Below are 21030 nucleotides of genomic sequence, written 5' to 3' on the forward strand. Positions count from 1 at the left end.
GCTTAGCGGCGGTCGTAAGGACAGGGGAGGGGGGGGAGAGATGGAGATAAGTGCGTGTGAGTGTGTATGTATCCGTAATCAAAGGAGAATCCAGCAATGCAATGCAATGAGGTGCGGTGGTAGAAGGATGAGAGCGGGAGTGAGAAAGACGAGTTATGGTGTTGTGAGAGAAGAAGAAGAAAAGTGACAGAGCGAGAGAGAAAAGATGATGAAGAGTCTCTGTGGCGGTGGTGATATGTCTGGGGGAAATGATGGGAACACTTGCAGGTTGGTCCAAGTAGACAGACCAGAACAGACAGGCACCACTTGGAGAGGCTAATAAGAGGGGGGAGCAAGGGGTAAGATTAAGATGGATAGATGGCCTCGAGGATCATATGAGAGAATCCAGAGCCAAACCAGACTTGAGAAAAAGGAGACAGGCCGGGGGAGAGAAAGAAAAAAGAGAAGCCGTCGCGATGACATTTGACGGTGAGGTGAGTTCACAGTGACGGCGCCGGCCGGGGGGGGCCCCACTAGTATCTCAGGTACCAGATACATACTCACTTGTACTGACAGACACTGTTCCCTCGTCGCATGACATGTATCCAGTACATTGAGCACACTGTAACATCACATACTTAGGTAGCTACCCAGGATAAGGGTACTGGGCTTATACCTAGGTAGTCTTGGGATGCATCCATTGCACACACGCACATCGCATGCAAACCCAGGTGGTTTTACACTACCTGCGGGTAGGTAACAAAAAAATAAACCAAGCCAGGTATCTATATACAGGCAGACCTGGCACAATCAAATGCCAGAAACAACTGAGTTGCGTTGCGTTGCGTTGTGTTGGTAATGGTCTGTACAATGTGCTTCACAATGCTACCTACCTAGTACCATGTACAGATACTTGTACGGAGTGGTACGTACGTCGAGGTACGTACACCTTGGATGGAGGGGCTTGGTGCATGTACCTCCCCGCAGCAGCCCCTGCGAAAAGGTACTTGTGGATCGCCAGGACGGTTTGCTCCTAGGTACTGTACGGATACGTAGACAGGTACGTACCGACCCCGCAGGCCAGACTCCAGAATCTCCAGAGTCTCCGGAATGCTGCCGTCGTCGCACTGCCACGCGGGCTTGCTGATTGACCGCTGCTGGATTGCTTGGTGTGCTTAGGTAGTATGTATGCTTGGTAGGCTTGGCTTGGATTGCTTCGCAGCCTTGGTGGTGGCTTTCTTGTTTTGCTACACCGGGAGGAGAGCCTGTTGTGTTTTCCCTCTCCGTGTGCTGGATGTTTGATGCTTCATGACAGCAAGCAGCAAACACCGGGGAGAGAGGGAGAGAGAGAGAGAGAGAGAGAGAGATAGGCCGCACCAGTTGATGACAAGCTCTTGTGCATGTCCCCAATCCTGTGCTGCTTCGGTGCCCAAGGTGACGGTGGAGGGGTAGAAAGGGGAAGGAGGGGAACATGCTGGAACCTCGGAGCTCTGTCCTGCCCCCCCCCCCCCCTTCTGTCTGGATTCCCTTCACTTCCTTCTCCTCCTCCTCCTCCTCCTCCTCCTCCTCCTCTTCTTCATCTACGGATACACTACCGGTATTCAGCGTCTCCCCATGTGTGTGGCCCCAAGTATCCGGCCTGTCCCGAGGTCGTATTCTCGGTGTATCCCGTCACACCTCTCAGCCCATCGAGGTACTTATGACGCAGCCATGTCCACTCGGCCCGCTACAAGTCAAGGACCTACACTCCTCTAGCCTTTGTGTGTCTACTACTCCGTATGTACGGAGTAGTGGACACTACCTACTGTACGGATACAAAGCAGTCTATGCCCTGCTGCTGCTGGGTGCTGCTGCTAATCGAGAGGTGGTGTGGCAGCTCGGAACGATCCCCTCCCCCCCCTGGGTGGTTTCGACGGGACGAATTCTCGAAATGACATTGGCCAATACGAGGAGCCATATTCCCCCTTGTCGGTTGCCCATGTCCACCCCCGTCCTGGAGCTTTCTCGAACCTTTTCCACTCGCCTGTTCCTGGTCTTGGCCCGAGGTAGACCATCGAGCCAGCCCTGCTGGGTTACCTATGGTCCATGGTCAATGGGAAGTGCCCTGTTTGAGCCCTCCTCTTTAGTGTACAGAGTATGTCTGTTCCTCCTGTCCGTGTTGCCTTATGATGTCTTTGTGATGCAACTGGCCAGACATACGGCAAAGCTGCAAACCCCATCTCTGGGAATCCCGAGAAACAAGAGGGATTTGCATGCCGTCCCCCCCCCCCCCCCCTTTTTCTTCCCCTCTAAAAAATAAAAATAAAGATAAAAAAATCCCTTCTTTATTACTCCGTACTTCCTGCCCTTTACTTTGCCCAATCTCATCAAAATCTTCTCTTTCTCTCTGTTTCTTTGTTTCAGGCGGCCAGGTGGGGGTGGGATATGCATATGAATATGGGGGCAGAGGCTGGGAGGAGGGAGTACAGAGTTAGGGTAACTTAATCCGTAAAAGCAGCCCATTCGACGTAAACTAACGAACACGCCCCCCTCGGCTGACATGCCGCAACGGGTCTTGCACTAAAACGTCCCAGAACACCACTGGTGATGCCACCTGGCGAGGGACCTGAGGGCGTGGCGTCGTGACCGACACTTGTCCGTCTTCGGCTCTTGCACGACGATAAGGGCAAAGCAGCCAACTGAAGCCCCCGTCCGATGGTGTTCCGCCCTGCTGAGAGACTGCTGGCAGCCATCCTGAGCCCGCGCCGCCGTCGTCCCCGGGTCAAAGCATGGCAACGACGCCGGGAGAGGGGGGGGGGGGGGGTGCAGCGAGGCAGAACAACGAGTATCATCGGGTTTTGGCAGCTGAAATACGGATACTCCGTACAATTATGTGATAAAATAAAGGGCATGATAATTCAAACTGCGAGGGAAAGGTTTCGGCCCACCTGACGTAATTTCGAGGCAATTCTCTTCCCCCTTTTTTTCAGTCTTCCGTCTCCCTCGCGTTCGCCTTTCTCCAAGGCACTTCCCGGTCTCTTCTTTCCCAGTGGCCCCCTTTTGAGGCTCTCTCCCTCTCTCCCTCTGTGAGCCAACAGACCTCTGTGGCGTCTGCCTGCCTCACTCTCGCGTGTCGCTCCGGCCTCGGCAGGGGGGGTTATCGTTAAAGTTCGCGTTGCTGAAAAGACGGTGAGCGGACGTGAGGCCGGACTTGGACGCCCTGGGCGGCGGCGGCGGGGACCAACACCGAGCGCCCGTCGCGGGGTGCTAACTCACAACCTTGCTGCTGCTGCTGCTGCTGCTGCTGCAATGCGACTTGGCTCGCGCGATGTCTTGTGCTGTGGTGTGCTGTGGTGTGCTGTGAAGCTTCGATGAACCGGGCCTATCGTTGTCAGTCCACGTTGGACGGGGCCGTCGAGCGACGTCAAAGTGCACTCACTCTACGCACAGAAAAGGCTCACAGGCGGAGGGAGAGAGCATGTTACAGAGGAAACGGGCGTCTAGATCTCTCGTTGTAGCCTTCAAGGGGGGGTTGGTTGACCAGCGTTTGAACAATCACAGCCCATCTCATTCAGCCACTCCAGCCCGATCTTCACTTGGAGGGTAATGAGCGCGGATGGCCAGCGAGACGTGCCCGTGCCTGATTTGACTCTTCGTCCCTACGATGCAGGTGCCCGAGTATGAGATGAAGCACCACCACCACCATCGTCATCATCATCACCACTACCACGGCTGCTGCAGCCACGCCGGTGAACTCTTTGCATGCACAATTCGTTTCTGGCCAGCCATCCTTCGCTCGACCAGGGAGCCGGGGAGGGGAGGGAGTGCCTCGTCTGCCGCCAAGACGCGAACCTGAACTCTCCCTGCCATGATCACCACCCATATCTCTGGCCGGACACGGCGAGGCCTCGTATTGGCTTCCATCGGAATCCGGGTCGGGGATCGCCAGCGGCTCTTGTCGACGTCTGAACACTACCATGTACGGCACGGCACGTATGGACCGGCCTTAAGCGTTTCCCCGTTGCATAGAACAGAGGACAGACTGATAGTCCACGCGCAAGCGCCTCCGCTTCCGCATCCCACAGAGTCTAGGCTCGTCTTCTCTGCCCGGCGTATCCACCAAACCCCATGGGCACCGAGCATCGTGGTCTTGGGCCGGTCTGTCATCCCCCCCCCCCCCCCCTCATGCTTGGTGCCATACACCCGCCGGCTGGACAGCTTAACCCCCCCGTCAGTATCAATCCCATTCGAGTCCGTCTATCCCATCTCCCCATCTCCACCATCACTTCCTGCGGGCCTAGACCAGGCAGGCCGATCCCAAGTCAACGCCCAATGCCATGCTTCCATTCAACGTCTCCCCCCTCGCCGAATCGAACCTGTACCCTCGACGTTCGACTTGGACGCTGGGCTGCCCGACACCCCTACACCACATCAGCCTGAACGGGCCGGGCCAGCCAACTGAGGCATTTCCCGCCCGCCATCGTGCCCTCTCTCCCCCTCTTCCGAGGAATTGTCACCGATTTTACCCGAAAGCTGATGCACGTCCGTCTTCACTCTCGTTCCATCTCGTCCCCCAGCGCCCGACGCGACTTGCCTCCCCAGATAAAAGCCCCGTCCACAGTCTGCAGAACAAGATGGGGGCCGGCGAGTCCCCCGCCATCAGACCACGCACATGGCGCCAATCCCGCCTCTTCAGTGGCTGTATTCTTTGCATGGGGTTCTTCTTGTCTGCGCTTTGAACGTCGTCTTCGTTTTGGATGCGGCACGGTTTCTGCTGGTTTGTCGTCCCTTCGGCGAGATGCTCGATTACGCCGGGCGGCATGCACACCCCCGGCCGTGTGTCAGGCTTCGTTGCACCCTAGGTTGTGGTCACGCATTGGCTCGTCGGCCACACACCCGTAAGTGCGCTTTTTCGGATCACCGCGCCGGAAATTTGTTATGAGAGGGGGGGGGGGGGTATCGTGGCAGGTAAGTAAGCCACGGCTTGCGGCCCTCCATCGAGATGGGGAGAGTGTCTACCATGTCAGCCTCGTTGGTGACCGAATCGGTCTGGAGAAGTATCGACGACCGATACGGCTTGCTGCGGCATGGTATGTGTATTCGTGCCCTCTGCTAAACCAATCTAAGCGTGATCTGAAGCCCGGGCCCAGTGAGGCTCTTGAGCAGAAGTCCCCTCGGAAAGTTGAATGTCTTTAGACGTTCAACTAGCTACCTAGCCTCTCTTCTGGAAACTTGCCATGACGCATAAAGGATCAGCGTAGCTTGTGTATTGATTCTGCTTGTTACTGGAGCGTTCCAGTGTCATCGCCGTCACGGTTGTGGACTTACTTCATAGACAGCGACTTTCATACTTGCTGGGTCTAGCAGCCTTGTCATGACAGCGGCACAACAGCGTTTGACAAAGCTTGAAAATTACCTCGTCGCTCGAATTGACGGTGCCATCCTCTTGGCCCCTCTGTTTACCAAACCAGAACGCTCAATCATCTTGAGTCTGTTGCTTCTCTCTCTTACCCGTCTCAAATTTGCCGAGATACCCTCGTTGGTCTCTCTGGGCCAATACCGCAATTCATGGGATGACGACTGTGAAGATTATGTTTGGTTGGTCCTCGAGCAAGCAGCCAAACTTGCACATCTCTCTTATGACTTTGGTGCAACTCTTTCGGTGCAGGTAACACTTGGGGAGAACAGCGTCGACTTGGGTGACTTCCTGCCATTGCATGCCGGACACACCCGACTTGGCCAAGACACCTGACAGCGTCTAAACTTTTTTTTGACCATATTCATACGCCGCTCCTGAGATTGAGACCAGTGTCATGGATATACGTACGTATTCAGCGGTGCGTAGAATGGTTCCGTTACCCAATCTCAATGTTGTTCAGACCATAACTAGCTGACCCTTCCAGAGCTCATACAGTGCTCAATATCGCGCGAAATATTAGTAGACTGCGTCGATACCAATGACTTGAACCTTTTGAAATTCAACAATGAACCCACCCGCTCAACTAGCCGCGAACCTCTTACAAGTCTCCAAGAGCCATGGCTTCCTTAGATATCCAACAACGGCGTCCTCGGGATCCCGGGAACCTATACATGCTACAGATCGACTTCGCCCACGCTCTGATAACGATTTCGCAAGAGAAAAACTGGCATATGAAACAGCAATCGAAGGTGGTCTAAGTATTAAACCCTTTGAGTTGAAAATGCTGGAATCCAACAGTTCACAGAGATATTCCACAAGACTCCGGTCTCTAGACCACTACATCGCCCGGTCAAACAAACTTGTCAATTACGAACATCCAAATATTCTTCTCTCACACATGGCTCAGACGTGTGAGCCCAATCATTCTTGGCAGCGGTTAGCACCGATGCTCTTGGTTCTTGCGTTCATTTTAAGGTGCGAAAGAAGTAATTGTTTCTGAAGCACGCCTCTATGGCAGGGAAATTGTCGGTCACCTGAGTTGCCTCCCTCCTATGTAACCGACGCCCCGCCAACAATATGAGATTCAGGTTCCTCTGGCTAGAAAGGCTTATAGACCAGCGCTCGTTAGCACTCAAGTTTCACGGCGCGTTTTAACGCTACAAATACGATCAACGTCGGGAGTGTGGACACGGGTCAAGTACCTCTGAAGCAACTACCACCTTCAATGCTGGTGAAGCACTCGGGCTTTTTACTGGTGGGTTCTTCAGAGGGACGATAAATAGAAGTGTTAAACCCGCTGTTGATCGAGACAAGAAGGGGGGAAAACAATAGGCGGCTTCTATTTTGCGACGCGGGTAAATAGTCAACAACCATAAGCCCTCGACAGCCTATTGGCCCGAAGGCTTTGTCTCCATGTGCCATTGGACCTCGAACCGTTCACAATGAGAACAAGCGAACCCAAGCCAACTGCTCATACCAGGATATTCACCGGCACCTACAGACCACAGAATCATGATCCACGACAACGCTCTTTTCATACATCACGCATTAAGCAACGCGCCGATGGTTTAGTGGTAAAATTCTCCGTTGCCATCAAGCAGCGTCGGGGAGCCGGGGGTTCGATTCCCCCTCGGCGCAATCATCTCTTTTGCTAGTCACCTTGGCCAATATCTACGCAAAAAGTATCACCTTTTTGCGCGGATCTCCCACAGCCACCTGACATCCACCTCCTGTGTGCCCTTACGGCTCAAACGGGACGCGGAGCCTGTGGTAGCAGCCTTGGTGGGAGAGGTAAGTAGTCTCTACCGTCTCTGCAAGGGGAAAGGGGAGCCGCCGCCCTGAAGGTTGTAAACCGCATGCAGCAGCTCCTCCACCTGTAGTGATATCGTAAGGAGTGGAAGAGATGGAGACGTCAAGCTAGTTCACAGTTTACGAGGGTCTGCGAAAGGAGCTCCGCTCGGGGATAAGTGGGCAAGTATGATACAGGCATCAAGGCTATGTTTTGTTGCAAACGGAATTCCTTTCTGTTAATCAAATACTGCTTTCACAAGAGTTTTGCCGTAGGCGTATTAATGGTTGGTAATATGGTAGTAGATCCAGTTGATGACATTAATCAAGTTCCCATATCCTTTTCTTACAGTATGAATATGTTAACGTCACTAGAGCACCTAGACATCCATGTAACCAGAATCGAGATGGTACATAAGACGCATTCGCCCACTCCTGCTGATAGACTGGGTCTCTACATTATTGTGTTTCATAAAAAACATTAGTCATTACACCATGATATATGATCGTCCCTTGTCTAACCGATAATGACCCTGTCATTTTTGATATTCTTAGCCACATCAAAGCGTCTGGGCTTCTGACCCAGTTGTGTCAGGCTTCGATATAGCCTGCTCGCATGAGATGGTTCACTGCGAGCCGCCTCTGGGTTATCTCCCCAGTCTGCCGGCGCAGGCGGTATTCCTCCCTTTACCGCGCACACGGCGGCGAAGTCCAGAGTCGGGTAGCCGCATCTATCTGGTCTGTTTCCGCAGACCTTTGACGTGGCCACGATTATAGCTGCCGCCAAAAGCAGGATCAGCCCGCTCACGAGCACGAAAAGCCACCTGCTCACTTGGCCCGCAATAACTTCATGGCTGAGAATGGATATAGACATGGTGGTGTACATATCCTCTGGCAAGCCCTCACGGGGCCCTGGAAGCTCCCAGACCGAGGGTCCGACAGACTCGTAGTTTGCCTGGAAGTAGTGGAACGGCACCGACATGGCCTTGCGTATAGCTTTCAACGACTGCTTCTTCGCCACCTCGCTGTCATTGATCGGTAGTGCTGTCACAGCATAAATAGCAAGAGCTGAGTTATCGCCTTTCATCGAGTCGGCGCTCGCGTTGAAGCCTGGGATCACTACGGATAGTGAGAGCATGTAATCGTCAAGGGCAATGACGTCCCGCTTTGGTGTTGACAAATCGGTCACAGAGAGTATAGAGAAGTTCCCGCGATCGTAGGTGATGGTGGCAAGACGAGAATACACGAAAAGCGAGGAGGCGAGCTCCAGGGGGTCGGTCCAATCCGTATTGTTGATGCAGGAGTTGGTCGTTTGCAGTGAGATTGGGCAGTACGCGGAGCCTGGCAGGATAATAGCAGTTAGCATCAAAGCAACAGGAACGTCAGATGCATTCTCTTCTCTCACCAAACAGAAATTCCTTATCTTCGCCAACAGCAGTACACCAGTACGAGGCAGCACTGGCAGCGCCGAGCAGCACGCATTTGCCTGTTGCGCGAAGCTTTTGTAGATCGTGCACCGTGCCGTACTCGAGCTGCACGACCCGAGTGTTAGGAACAACGTATGTCGTAGAGTCCGGATATTGTTTTAGATCGTCTGATTGAGGGGCCACGGATACAATACCGCCTGTGAGCATGTGCGATTCATCACAAGCTGCCCAATGGCCGTTCGCGTCGGTGCATTTCCCTGAATCATGATCCAAAGGGTCCAGAGAGTACGAGTCTCTGTCTGACCAGGTAGGGCTACCCATTTGCACCAATAGTGCTGTCGCCGTGGATTGCCCTATGCTGTAGACGTACGAGGTGTTGAATGGAGCAACCCCAGCGGATACGTTGTATGTCTTTTCAGGAAATGTGACCATGTCGATAGAGATAGCGCCTGAGTACCATGTAAGTGAAGCGTTCGGGTGGTGGCCCAGATAGAGGCCCGCTTACCCATCAGAATAACGCCAGGCAGAGGGATTGAGCAGATGACGAGAAGACTAGACGGAGTTAGAACATCATGGCATGGCCGTGATATGCCAACCTCGAGAACCAGACTTACCGAAACAGACTAGAGTACTTATGCTTCCATTCAGCCGTCGCCAAGAGACGCAATAGTCCCCATACGCCTGTGCCGGAGTCCAACCCGACAAAGTGTAACAGGCTGATACCGCCTGGACGAGATGCCAGTGCCCATTGCAGGTCTTCCACGACAACCACAACGAGAGCCGCCAAGGTGATGGCGCAGAGCTCTGTCAATACGCGCAAAATCAAGATGGGGTTTTTTGGCGACGTAACAAAGAAGTTCAACCTCATCAAAGCTTTCGCCGAACCAGTCGAGTACACGGTCGTCAACACCATCATCAATGCTCCTAATAACCATAGGCCAATCGTCCACCACACGAACCGGCTTGCCTTGTTGATTCTACTCCTGTGCGATCTTGCAGTGAGGGAAATGGCGTCATTGCAGTCATCATCCACTCGACTGAATGTAGACTTCTGGCCGTCTGGTGTCGAAGGATGCAGGAAGGTTGAGCCAGGCTTCAAAGGCACGGCGGAGCCCGGGGGAGATGAATATGCATCAGGTTTTTCGCCGGGTTTGCTGTATCTCGTCCGATCGCCGGGGCTCTCGTTATCGAATTCCAAGTCCTGCCAGTCGTCTTGGGGTTGCGATTCATTCCGGCGGGCCCATGGCCGCAAGGAATCGCCTCCTGAGGGTCTGATGTGTTCGCCTAAATCGTTGAGAACTATCGTATCCCGCTGCTGTCCCGTAGGCGCCATCATTGTCGGGAATTCGCACCAACAGCTGCGCTGGGTAATCGAGCTGGTCGAACAATACGTCGGGAAATGCCTAGGAGTAAAACGAATGCGCTCGCGTCGTCAAATGAACAACACACGTGTGGCACGTGGATGGCCGGTATACCTTGTTGAAGAGTTGAAGATTGGCCGGCATCTTGCAGAATCGTGAGTAGCAGAAACAAACGGTCATTTACTTGTCAAAAAGGGTGCTGGGTTTCCTACTAGATCCTGGCTACTCCGTACAACCCTCTGAACCGAGTCAGTCATCTAGTCGCGAGTCGTGACTCCCTGGTAGCCTTAATGCTAACATATTAAAGCGGTATTGACGGACAGATCAGTGGCCCGGGAAGATGTTTTATAATATGTACCGCCCATGCCGTAGATCAAACATGGGGTATCGACGGGGCATGGCATAAATCTGTGAATGCTGTCCCGGGGTACGGAGCCTTCTTTGAATGCATCCTTTTCACTGGGGCGGTAGATTAACCTAACTGCCTTTTGAAAAGAGTAGCTTCCTACCATAGGCGATGTGAGGCCGCAGCATTGGGGCTAGTTTGATGCCAGTGTGTGGTACTCCGTACTTGTGTAGAATTCTGAGCATAAAGTTTCTCCTTGGCAGGATGAGATGAGATAAATGATGTCCACCATCGGCATCACCGATACCGGGTCGCGCGGGCAACGGATGTGCGCCTCAAACAAGGGGAAGTGCTGTAAATAGCAGCAGATCCATGGGAGTTGGAAGGAATACCCAGGTCACACTGTGGCACCAACCCCCAGCCCTACCGCTGATCACACACAACAAGCCATTGCTGTTATCTGGTCGGGTTGTGTACCTGTGCGACCTCAAGAGAGACCGCTTTGTATGAGGACCTTGGTTATCTGGTCAGGTGCATACTGGTTTAGTTACAGTAGTTTTGAAATCCAAGTCAAATCGCCAGCCAGAATCGCGGACATAACAACAAGGCCTTAGTCAGAAGGCGAGATAGTAATTGATAGTTCAAAGTAAGTTTAGCTTTCACAGCCTGTCGAGATACCCGTCGGAGAAGAAGAGCCAGGCAATATAGCATTCAATCGGCAAGATATGCCCGGGCCAATTTGAATGATTGAGTTACCACATAAGCTATGTTGACTATTTCCTCCCACTTGCGCGATACTAGTAATTCTTATATTACTCGAGTGCAAAACACCTTCGGAACTAGTTGCCTCGTTGCCCCGCCCTGGGCCAAAACGTAAGCAAAATGTAAATAAAAACCAGACAGGTAATGGACAGTAGAAAGGAGTACTCACAATATGGCATAGTCACAATCTTCCCAGCGCCGAAGACCAAGAACGTCAACATCATGTTGAAGTTGAAGCCTCCGTCAAAAGCGGCGGCCAGGATGTGGTTCCATCTCGCCCACATGGCAGACGTGTAGGCGGCATAATTAAAGAAGATGGTCAAGAGGACGTGAGTGCCAACGAAAGGAGGCCCAAACTCCTGGTATGCCGTTTCGTTGAAAGCAACATCGGGGGTCAGAAGCTTGGTGATGAGGTAAGATGTCCCGTTTCCAGAAACAGTCGGTTCGACATCTAATGCCCGTGCCATTCTCCCAGGTTGCCGCATTTGGCAGCCGGGATCAAGATCCAGACACTGCAGACAAAGCCGGTAAACATCACGACTTGAGTCCACCAAGGAGTCAAGAACAAGCTCCCAGTTGCGGAAGTCGTGGACCAATCCAACGAAAGGTTCAAAATACTCAACCCACCGAAGCCTGCGTCAACGAAATTAGCCACTGGGCTGCTTGGTGCAACCCGGCAGATGAAGGCCAGCGAGCCTAGCATGGGGAAAACATAGCCCGGAAGGAACTGCTACAAAGTCATGCTAAGAAGAGCCCAGAAGAATACTCTGGTCTGTTTCCGGGATTCGGCCGTCGGGGTTTCGCGCTGCTTTTCGGAGAGGGCTGTTTGGCAAAGTGACATGAACCATGGGAACTGGGGTCAGAGATCAGAAACTGTCGTGCCAACCGCGCGAAGGAGTATCCGGTCCACACAATCCCCCACATGAAGAACATACCCGCAGCAGGATGAAACGGAGAATTGAAGTACAGCTCAGCCATTGATACTGGAGTAGAGCTAGCCGAGATTGTACGTAGCCCCCGACGCTGCGGAAACGGTGACCAGGATGTGTTTCTTAATGCTGGAGGGACCTGGATTAAGGTTGAAGCTAAGCCTGGTGAAAGGGGCCCTGACTTGCTAAGCCGGAGGTATTTTGGCGGCCAACGTAGCTGGAAGCAATCTGAACGAAAAAATACAGAGTACGGCGCGTACGTCGTCCGGAAGTGGCTCGTCATCAATAAGAAGGCTCCAGGGATGATGGAGACGATCGTGCGTAGGAAGCTCAGAATTGTGAGACACGGCAATTCTGGGTCGTCGTGTAAGGACACGATGCGACGCACATATGCCGGGATATCTTGCAGCCTCGGGTCGTTCTCATCGAATGCCTCTTTTTCGCTGTTGGGTTGCGTCGTGAAGACAAAGGGGGGCATGTCTCCTTCGGTAATCGGAACGACTGGCTCGCTCAATGTTTCTTCGGACGCGCCGTCGCTGGGAGAGCCAACGTAAATGGCATCGCCATTGCGCAGCCCGTCGGTCTTCGCTCGCTGGCGGCCTGTCTTGATTGTTTAGTTGATGAGGCATGGTGGATATCTCCCGAAGCGGCAGATCGCCAAGTCAGTTAAGCCTTGGGGGGCAAGGTCGTCTGCTTCTGAGCGCAGCCTTCACGTCGCCGGGCCATGGGCTTTGATAACAAGAGCCGCCCATGCTGGGCTACTTTATCCCTTTCAGTGCCGATGAACCCCTCACTCTGAAAGATATATGACGGTACGCTGTCTTTCGAATGTGATTTTCCTAGGCACCACTAAGATTTACATTATGGTGAGCATCACCATCATAACCATCATTATCACAGGCCAACAGAGGCATAAGTCCATACGCAAAGTTAAAAGTTCTTTAAACAAGGGCAATTCTATGCCTTTGCTGCTTAAACCACATCGTACCGATGACAAATCCACTCTGTTGCAATCCCGAAATTGTTGATACTAGTGACTGATTATTCCTCTTCATAAGAAAACTCCACTTCCGTCTCTAACCAAGGAACAAAAGCGCCTTTAGTTCCAAGGTCGTAGCTGTCCACCATTCTTCAAGGTGTAAGTCCGCCCTTGGAGCCATGCGCTCTCTGGCGCCGACTTGTCATACACTACGGTTGTATTTCTGTCTACAATCCGTTCAAGATCACCACGGATGACCGACAAGCCTCGGATGAACGAGTCCTTGGTAACAACCCAGGTGCTGGTCTCATCGATCCGCACGGTCACTCCCCCACGGTTGTTGATGAGAGACGCGTTTGCTCCACCCTCCCAGGTGCTGTTGGTCAGTAATTGAACAAGTATAGTGCAGCCGCCTTGCGTGACAATATCGCCAGAAACGGCATATGTTTGCATGATGGTGAGTGATGAGTTGGACGCGATGGGGTTCCCGCTCCAGCGTTGGGGCTCGATCCTCTCGATATCTCTTGATACTGTGTTTGTATCTGTATGAAGCAGGATTCCGGAAGGATTATCGATCCTGGCATCCACCAATGTGATCTCTGCGGAAAAGCTTGCAAGGTAAAAGGCTGGGCCCTCGCGGGCCGTAAGCCGGAGAGAAGTCGCCTCCATCGTGCCAGTACCGTGCTCTGCGGTGACAGCCCAATCGAAGAAGAGGACGCCACTGATCGCTCCTGAAGTGATCGTGTTACCGCTTAGGTGCACGTATTGGGGTCCTTCCATGATAACGGCAGGGGAATTTTCGGCCCACCCGGTCAAGTTGTTTGACATTGTTCGCCCCAAAGAGTAGATCAACGGAGAGCCCGGACCGGTGGTGTGGGCAACACCCCCACGGCTGTCTATATTGAGCCCAGCGAGAGTGGGCGACCGGAAGCCTCCCGAGCAGTGGCGGAAGTCAGTGACAGTAAGAGCGGCACCCCGGACAGAGTAAAGCCCGATAGCACCAGGGCCACTGCTGTACAGTCGGGGGGCATTGAGAGTGGCCGAGGTCCCGGCTCCTGTGGCGTACAAGTTTATCGATCCGTTGTGTGTTTCGATTCTTCCAGAAAACCGAAGAATTGTTCTTTCGCCCTGTCTCAAGATCAATCAGCATTTTCATGACGGGAAGCTTGATGGGGCAGGTAGAGTTACTCACGGCCAAAATGGCTGAATTGTAGCCAATTCCGAGGGATCGGCCAAGGTCTTCGGGTGCTCCGAACTTTGTGACTTCTGCCTGGATAAGTTCGGCAGTAACTCCAGTCATGTAAAGCACGCTGGTCTGGTTGAAGGTGGTCGAATATGACCTCCCGGTTTCCGATGTCACAGGTTGATCTAGGATTCTTTGGGCAACGACTGGGAAGCGAATCAGTATTCAAGCTATCAATAGAAGCCGGGTTCATAACCAAAACGTACTTGGACTGTTTTCAGTCGTGCTCGGGACGTAATTAGGAGGAATGCCGTTGTCTGCAACCCACTGACTGATGTTGAAGCCATCGTCAAGGCAGGGGTCTATTTCCGCGGGAATCAAGGTTTGGGCGTTAGTCAGTAGACTAAGCGTTCCTAAAGTCAAAGTCGTCAAGATTCGTATCGCCATGATTGGATTTCAATGAAGGAGACTGGATGTTTGCGGCCTGTACACTTTTTCGAGAGTGTATCATGACTAGTTTGATCGACTAATTAGTATCGTCAAGAACTTTGCGAACATCACATTAAATATTGGCATATTCCATACCCTGAGGGTTGCTACATGTACCCGGGGCTATGTCTCAGTTCGTGCGACTAAGTTCTTTCAAGAGATAACAAAACACTAGTCTTTCGTGTAGCGACGTACTGATATTGTGACCTCTTGGACAACGTGAGGTTTGTTGGTCAGGCTTTCATACTAGAACTTACGAATGACGTTAGAGAATTGACTTCTCAAAACGGATCGTTCCGGGGCAGTCTCTGGTACAATCGCTTAACGAAGCAAGCGCAAAGTTGACGGCGCTGAAAGATTACCTCTCGTGTCCGGTCACTAAATCCTATCTTTCAAACAAAATTTTGTAGCGGCCAGTCTGTACCTTAGCCACTAAACAGTAAACAGTCTGAAAAACATTGTCTGGAACACAAGTTGGTGCAACGTAATGTGACATGGGGTTGAACGAAGGAGGGCTTATGAACCAGCCGTGCATCATGCATAAGCGAGGACTTGAGACACTCGACTCATGTGGCAAGACTGTGTACCGAGATAATTTGCACTTGGCTTGAATGCGATAGTACTGCCTCGCCAAGAGTTTCGAGAAACAAAACGGTAACGTAAGTGGAATTACGATTGCTGCTCATTTCATGGTTAATGCCTTTTGGCATGTTGGCACGGGGGCCGTCGTCAAACAGCACACTCAGTTTTTATATTCGAATATATAAGAACCTTGTATTGCTTTCCAAGTAAGCAGCAATACACCTTGCTTCCCAGAATATGAATAAGTTTATCTCACCAGGTAGCTACGAGACTTACTCCAAAATCTCACCATCCAATCCTTCTGTCCCGTCGCGCGGACCCATGTACATTATATCGTGGAATATCTGAATCCAGACATCGTTTTCCTTTCTCCACCAATACTGTACTTTCACCAGAAGGCTGTTCTCTTGCTTAACTTGTCCCTCTGCGGAGTCGTCCCACAAATCAACTCTCATGCCAACCCACCCTTCCCGCAAAGCCTGACTCCGGACCTCTTCCACTGAAGCAAATCCAGCTGGGGCAACCTGTTCGTCCGTCCCAAATTCGTACTCATTGTCTCGAAGTGGTCTGATGGTGTAGAAGCCTTTCTGAGTGGGTATATTGTTTGCCTCTGTTGCCGATGTGGGTTTTGGGGCGTAATCGTGCAGGTATCCGACGATAGTGTCTCTGTTGCTAGCGGCAAAGGAGGGATTCGGGCGGCAGATCTGATAACAAGATGAGCTAAAGAATGCCCCTTTGGCGTCAATTTCGGAAGTATGTCGATACGAGCGATATATCATTTTTAGATGGGCAATCAGGCCATCATCAATCTGTGGGCTACTCATTACTTATGAGCCAGAGAAACCAAACATAGATTTTATGGTGAAATGTTGTAAAACCCGGAAGGTATCAAGCAGTGTTCTTCACATACACATATACAGAACAGTACGGTGATCTTCAGCTTTGAAATGTAAAATTGATGCCACGTTGACAATGGTTGCGGTGTCCAAGAGGATGGCTGTCATTGGTCGATTGAAGTCAGCTTTTAGCGCCATGTGAGACACTACTACCATTCGGGCAATCATATCTAAAATCAAGGAACCATTTCCGAGAATCAGATCACCATCTTCTGATATCACAATAGCATGATAATTCCAGGGAAACTATTGGCTTTGACGGAAGATTCATCTCGCGAGAGGTTGCAGTCGGTAGGGGCACATGGCACACGAATGCAAGGAAGCAGATACTGGACCTCACATAACAAAAATGCTTGAGACTTTGCACTAACAAAACATTAAGTTCACAGACTGACGATGTGGAGTTGTGGACTAGTTGACCCTTATGTGCTAGAGGGCCTAGTACCAGGACACTGGGTAGTGGGTAAAAAGACGGAGGGCGTTTAGTAGCTTGACGTTGTCTGGGCTAGCCAGAAAGTAGACATTATTGCCAGCGTCTCAGCTAGAAATATTATTCTATTACCCTAACTCTAACTACCCGAACCACAGTCATTGCCTTATCTAAACCTAATTAACCCCCCTTTGAATTAATAGTGTTGATTTTACTTGGCACAAAGGGTTAAGTTAGAATTGAGGCGGTAATGAAATATGGTATATTCGAAAGTTGCTCGCTGCGGCTGCAGACGATGGTAGGATTACAAGATCGTGCTGCCAAGCCTATAAAGGTGGCAGGCGCTTAATGATGGCTGTTGTTTATATGGCACGTGTAATTAACTTTGCGGCTGCTAGTCGGCTGAAACTCGTCCCAATCAAAGGACGACTGTTGGTACATTATCTACCTGGGTACTCGCAACAACCAGGTTATTGGGTATCTGCTTCGCGCCCACATGCCAGCGGCGTGTTTCAACCCCAGGATTGGGGTGTGGCCTGAAGTCTGGCACCAAACCTACCGGGTACGAGACGAAATCGCAAATGTTTGGAACCGCCTAAAATTGCCGACACATACCCATTCCAACTGAGAAGCCTCTGCTGTGGACTTCAAAGTCGCAGATCTACAGAGGCAATGGGAGGAACATTGTGGCCGGCTTAACTTTGATATGCCTGGAACTCTTGGCATTTACAGGCAAAACGGCTGGGCCTCAGTCACCGATACGAAAGCAGCAGGTTGATAGGCACACATGTCATCTGTACTTCTCCAAGTTGAGGGAAGTTTTTAATTGCTAGTCCATGTCCATACGCTAAATTAGTATCATAATTCATCCGCTAGCCATCTGATAACCCGGAGCGACTCCGTCACGTTCTGGTGTCTCTTGCTGGCCTCCCACGAGGCATAGTCCCCCATATTTGCAATCGGAGGGTGGCCCCCGGTCGGAGACAACTCTGAGGCGACATCCAAATTATGGCTGACACCGTCTTGGAAATTAAAGTTGAGAGATGCGTTGGAAAAAGGGAACCCGCGACCCTTGAGCTGTGCGTCGGAAGTAGACGCAACTGGTCCGTAGGTAAAGCGGTCTTGCATGGATTTCTGTAGCCTCTTCATCATTCGAGACAAAAGAAAGACGACCGAGTTGATATCCAGGTCGAAGGAGCTGACGAGGCTGAATTTGTTCAAGGGCCCGCCTGAAGCGTTGTTGAAAAAATGCTGCGGCAGGTTGAAGTCACCCCCGGGGCTCGGCGGTCGGCTCTGCCGTGGACATTGCAGGCGAGCCCTCAGTGCGACGAGAAGATTATCGTATGAATCTAGGAGAAGAAGATGGTCTGTCGTGAAGAGAGAAATCGTGAGTGCGAGATCGGGGTACTGCTGACGTTGACCCTGTTGCTGATGTGGATCGTGCAGTTCTGGTGCCGCATGTGTGGGCGCACTAGTGTTGAAGGGTCCAGCATCTAGTGCCTGGCCCCAGCATGATACCGGTGAGGCCGGTTGTGTTGCTTCCGGGCTCGGTCTCAGTGGCGGTAAGCTCTCCACGACGTCTATAAGCGTCTCGGTCGCATGTACCGTTGTGTTAATGAGGGTTGATAGATCCTCTTGTTCTTGTGAGGTTGCTATGCGCCTCGCAATCAACAGCGACTGAAGGTCGAGAAGACGCTTGATTGCTGGCTCGGACGAGCCCACGTTAATATCGGGCGAGGGCGGGAGCGTGGCGCCGGTGTATGATTCGGCATGACATATGGCAGGCCCTTGATCGCTACCAGATGTCCAAGAGTCGTCCGTGTTGTTCGGCAGAGAGCCGACGGTCGTTGGAGTTAGGGGCAGGTCGTGCGGCCCAGCCGCGAGAGCATTCTCGTGATGGCCTAGAAACCCCAACGAGCCAGTGTTCATCCAATTGGTCGCCATAAGCTTTGTGTTGTGTTCTTGCAGAAACCCGAGCAACGGGTCTTCGAAGTTGTCGGTCCACTCGTGTCCTCCGCCTCCAGCTGAAGGGCTGGGCATGATACCTAGACCGTACTGGAAGTCTTCGGCTTCGGTGACGCTGGGTGAAAACCCTTCAGACTGGGCTGTTTGCAATGTGGTGTTGGACATTGTTGACAATCGGCGGTACTGGACTGGGGGCGTTGACTGAGTGGTGACCTCCTGGCTCAAGCGCTTCTTGGCCGGTCTGCCCATGCGGCGGGGAGGGCTGTAGAAGCAGTCGATTTGAAGACGCTGGCATCTCTCGCACTTCTTGGCGCCGTTCTCTCTTGAGCACCGGCTCTTCAGCGCGCGACACCGGTCACAGGCACTTCTTTGCGAGAATAGCATGTTTGTAAAGAACTCAGAGGCTTGGGAAGGAGAAAAGTCGATCAAAAGTGTGGAGTGTCAGGACACGAAGCTTATATGCTTCCAGTTCTGCATTTCTCAACTCTGATATGGTGAGCTGAGTAGAGAGGTGGTCCTGGTTTAACTTGTCACTACCGAGACGCCTTGTGCCGGTTGACTCACGGCAAGTGGTATGGGGGATATGGGGGGGTAAGACGTCAGATCTAGATGAGATGCCTCGGCTGAACTTACTCCATTATTGCTGTTCGGGCTGTCCCTCATGCGCATGGATGAACTGCTTCTTATAAAGTTTCTGAGAAACTTTGCACGTGTGACGTGTCGATTCAGGACTCCTACACGGACCATGGCTATGTCAAGTCGACTTTGCACGCATTACTTTGGCAACTTGCAGAGCCTCGCCGTTTTATTCGCTTGGTCTGTGTAGAAGCGGAGCGGCGGGTATGTGGACATGTATTGTGAAGTTCTGCAGAGACTTTCGCAGCCTGGAACATGGACAATGTCGCCTCGAACTCTCTTTCGACCGTGATGCCCCTAACCCCAGTCGTGCAGCGGGGATTACTTGACCATTGACTCTCATCTCCTATCTACGTACGTAGTCTGCTCGACCATAAGGGCCCCAATCTTAACCCGGTACGGGATTATCATAATAGGTCATGTCTGGCAGAACTGAAGAGTAGGTATAAGTCCCTGATGGGCTGAATGGCTGTCACTGAGATGCCATTGGTTACCCCGGATTGATGTACGGGGTCTTGGTAGGTATGCTTTCTCCAAACTGATGTTCGGATCAAGTGTGTCGGATCTTGTGGACGCCTCTCGCCCTCACGTGGGGGCTGGAAGTTGATGCGCTCTGCCATTCCGCTGGTCAATCAGACGTGGCTGTTACAAATAATTCTAAAAACAAGACAATGCCAAGAGTGGATCCTCGGTCAGCATGGTTTATTTTTCTAGGATCGATTTGCCAAGACGATCAAATCCCGAAGATGAGCAGAAGGCTGGCATCAACCCGGTCCCGGGACGAGAGGGTGGGCCAAAAACGATCAACCAGCACCCTTAGAGAGATGCGTACCTAGGCAGGTTTGGGAAACTCAGCACATTCTGGAACACTGAAAACTGCCCGACGCAAGGCTAAAGCTTAACTGTGAAATGCCTGCCAACGAGGGAGGGCACGTTGTAGGAAAGAGTTTAGTCGCGGTGTTTCCCAGGGGTGGCAGCGACTGCATAGGCGTCTGACCGATTAGCCGCCGGGTACAGCTACCACTTTAGTGCACATCGTTGTGGGATTCGACCACCGTTCAGTCGAGTGTGGTTGTTGTGGCGTTGAGTATTCGCAAATCTTGCCGGTAGGTTCTGCTTTAGATATAGTGGCTTACACAAACGCGCAGAAAAGTCGAAGCTGGAGATGGACGACCTAATATTATAAATGAGGTACCAGTCATTACCTAAGTGCGCTAGAGTTTTTTTTTTTAAAAAAAAGGAAAAAAAAGAAAGAAAGAAAAAAAAACCCCACATGTATCTACCTCTCGTTTTCTGTTGAATCGTTATCTGTTCTCTATTGTATGATTTTAGGCCAAGATAATGTGCAGGTGTAGGGTTAATGAGTCTAGATACTACACCATCTTGGACCTGATTCCTCATATTATAAGCTATGGACTCCCTGTGAATCGAGTGCTGCGTATCGCCACTGTCACAGGCGTGCTAAGTCACTACTCAGGTAGTAATAGTCGAATTCAAATGGCTGGCTGGCGTTTGGAAATGCCGACCAGGCTGGAGGTTCGAGAAACAAAACAAGAATGAAGGAGACAACCGGGTGAGCTTGGCCTTTCAGCCAACTGTAGTAGGTTGTTTCGTTTCGTTGTCAACGAAGATTGTGCTAGGGCCCTCGGGCTTATCTGGCGCAGGGGTTTGATTCAAGGTGCGCACCCACTTCGCGCCAACAATAGTTTAATTGAAACTCTTGCCCTCAAAGGTGATGAGGATACCTCTGTTTATCTTTGCAGTCAGCTCTTCTGTACCTACTGCCCTCGGCCAAAAGCTTCAGACTCAAATGCAGCATAAGCCATGCGTAATATATATAAGGTTTTGGGCAAGCAACGGAATATCTTATGAACTTTTAA

At 51.6% G+C, this 21030-nt stretch overlaps 5 protein-coding genes and 1 non-coding gene across 6 annotated transcripts; 1 reads left to right on the top strand and 5 right to left on the bottom strand.

The window, feature by feature from the left end:
- The first annotated feature begins 6934 nt into the window (after window positions 1-6934).
- On the top strand, window positions 6935-7015 carry GLRG_13056. Its single transcript has one exon. It is a non-coding gene; the product is annotated as a tRNA-Gly (tRNA).
- A 667-nt stretch (window positions 7016-7682) lies between these two features.
- Window positions 7683-9460, bottom strand: GLRG_01776 (uncharacterized protein; the record flags this gene model as incomplete). Its single annotated transcript, XM_008093110.1, has 4 exons — window positions 7683-8506; window positions 8571-9041; window positions 9098-9144; window positions 9207-9460. The coding sequence occupies 4 exons, from the start codon at window positions 9458-9460 to the stop codon at window positions 7683-7685; spliced, it is 1596 nt and encodes a 531-aa protein (XP_008091301.1).
- Window positions 9461-11138: 1678 nt separating this feature from the next.
- On the bottom strand, window positions 11139-11528 carry GLRG_01777 (uncharacterized protein; the record flags this gene model as incomplete). Its single annotated transcript, XM_008093111.1, has 1 exon — window positions 11139-11528. The coding sequence occupies one exon, from the start codon at window positions 11526-11528 to the stop codon at window positions 11139-11141; it is 390 nt and encodes a 129-aa protein (XP_008091302.1).
- A 1561-nt stretch (window positions 11529-13089) lies between these two features.
- GLRG_01778 (uncharacterized protein) lies at window positions 13090-14599 on the bottom strand (the record flags this gene model as incomplete). Its single annotated transcript, XM_008093112.1, has 3 exons — window positions 13090-14097; window positions 14162-14358; window positions 14419-14599. The coding sequence occupies 3 exons, from the start codon at window positions 14597-14599 to the stop codon at window positions 13090-13092; spliced, it is 1386 nt and encodes a 461-aa protein (XP_008091303.1).
- An 896-nt stretch (window positions 14600-15495) lies between these two features.
- GLRG_01779 (uncharacterized protein) lies at window positions 15496-16047 on the bottom strand (the record flags this gene model as incomplete). Its single annotated transcript, XM_008093113.1, has 1 exon — window positions 15496-16047. The coding sequence occupies one exon, from the start codon at window positions 16045-16047 to the stop codon at window positions 15496-15498; it is 552 nt and encodes a 183-aa protein (XP_008091304.1).
- A 1360-nt stretch (window positions 16048-17407) lies between these two features.
- On the bottom strand, window positions 17408-18898 carry GLRG_01780 (uncharacterized protein; the record flags this gene model as incomplete). Its single annotated transcript, XM_008093114.1, has 1 exon — window positions 17408-18898. The coding sequence occupies one exon, from the start codon at window positions 18896-18898 to the stop codon at window positions 17408-17410; it is 1491 nt and encodes a 496-aa protein (XP_008091305.1).
- Between the last annotated feature and the right edge of the window lie 2132 nt (window positions 18899-21030).

This window comes from Colletotrichum graminicola (genome assembly GCF_000149035.1).
Source record: "Colletotrichum graminicola M1.001 genomic scaffold supercont1.7, whole genome shotgun sequence".
Taxonomy (NCBI): Eukaryota; Fungi; Ascomycota; class Sordariomycetes; order Glomerellales; family Glomerellaceae; genus Colletotrichum; species Colletotrichum graminicola.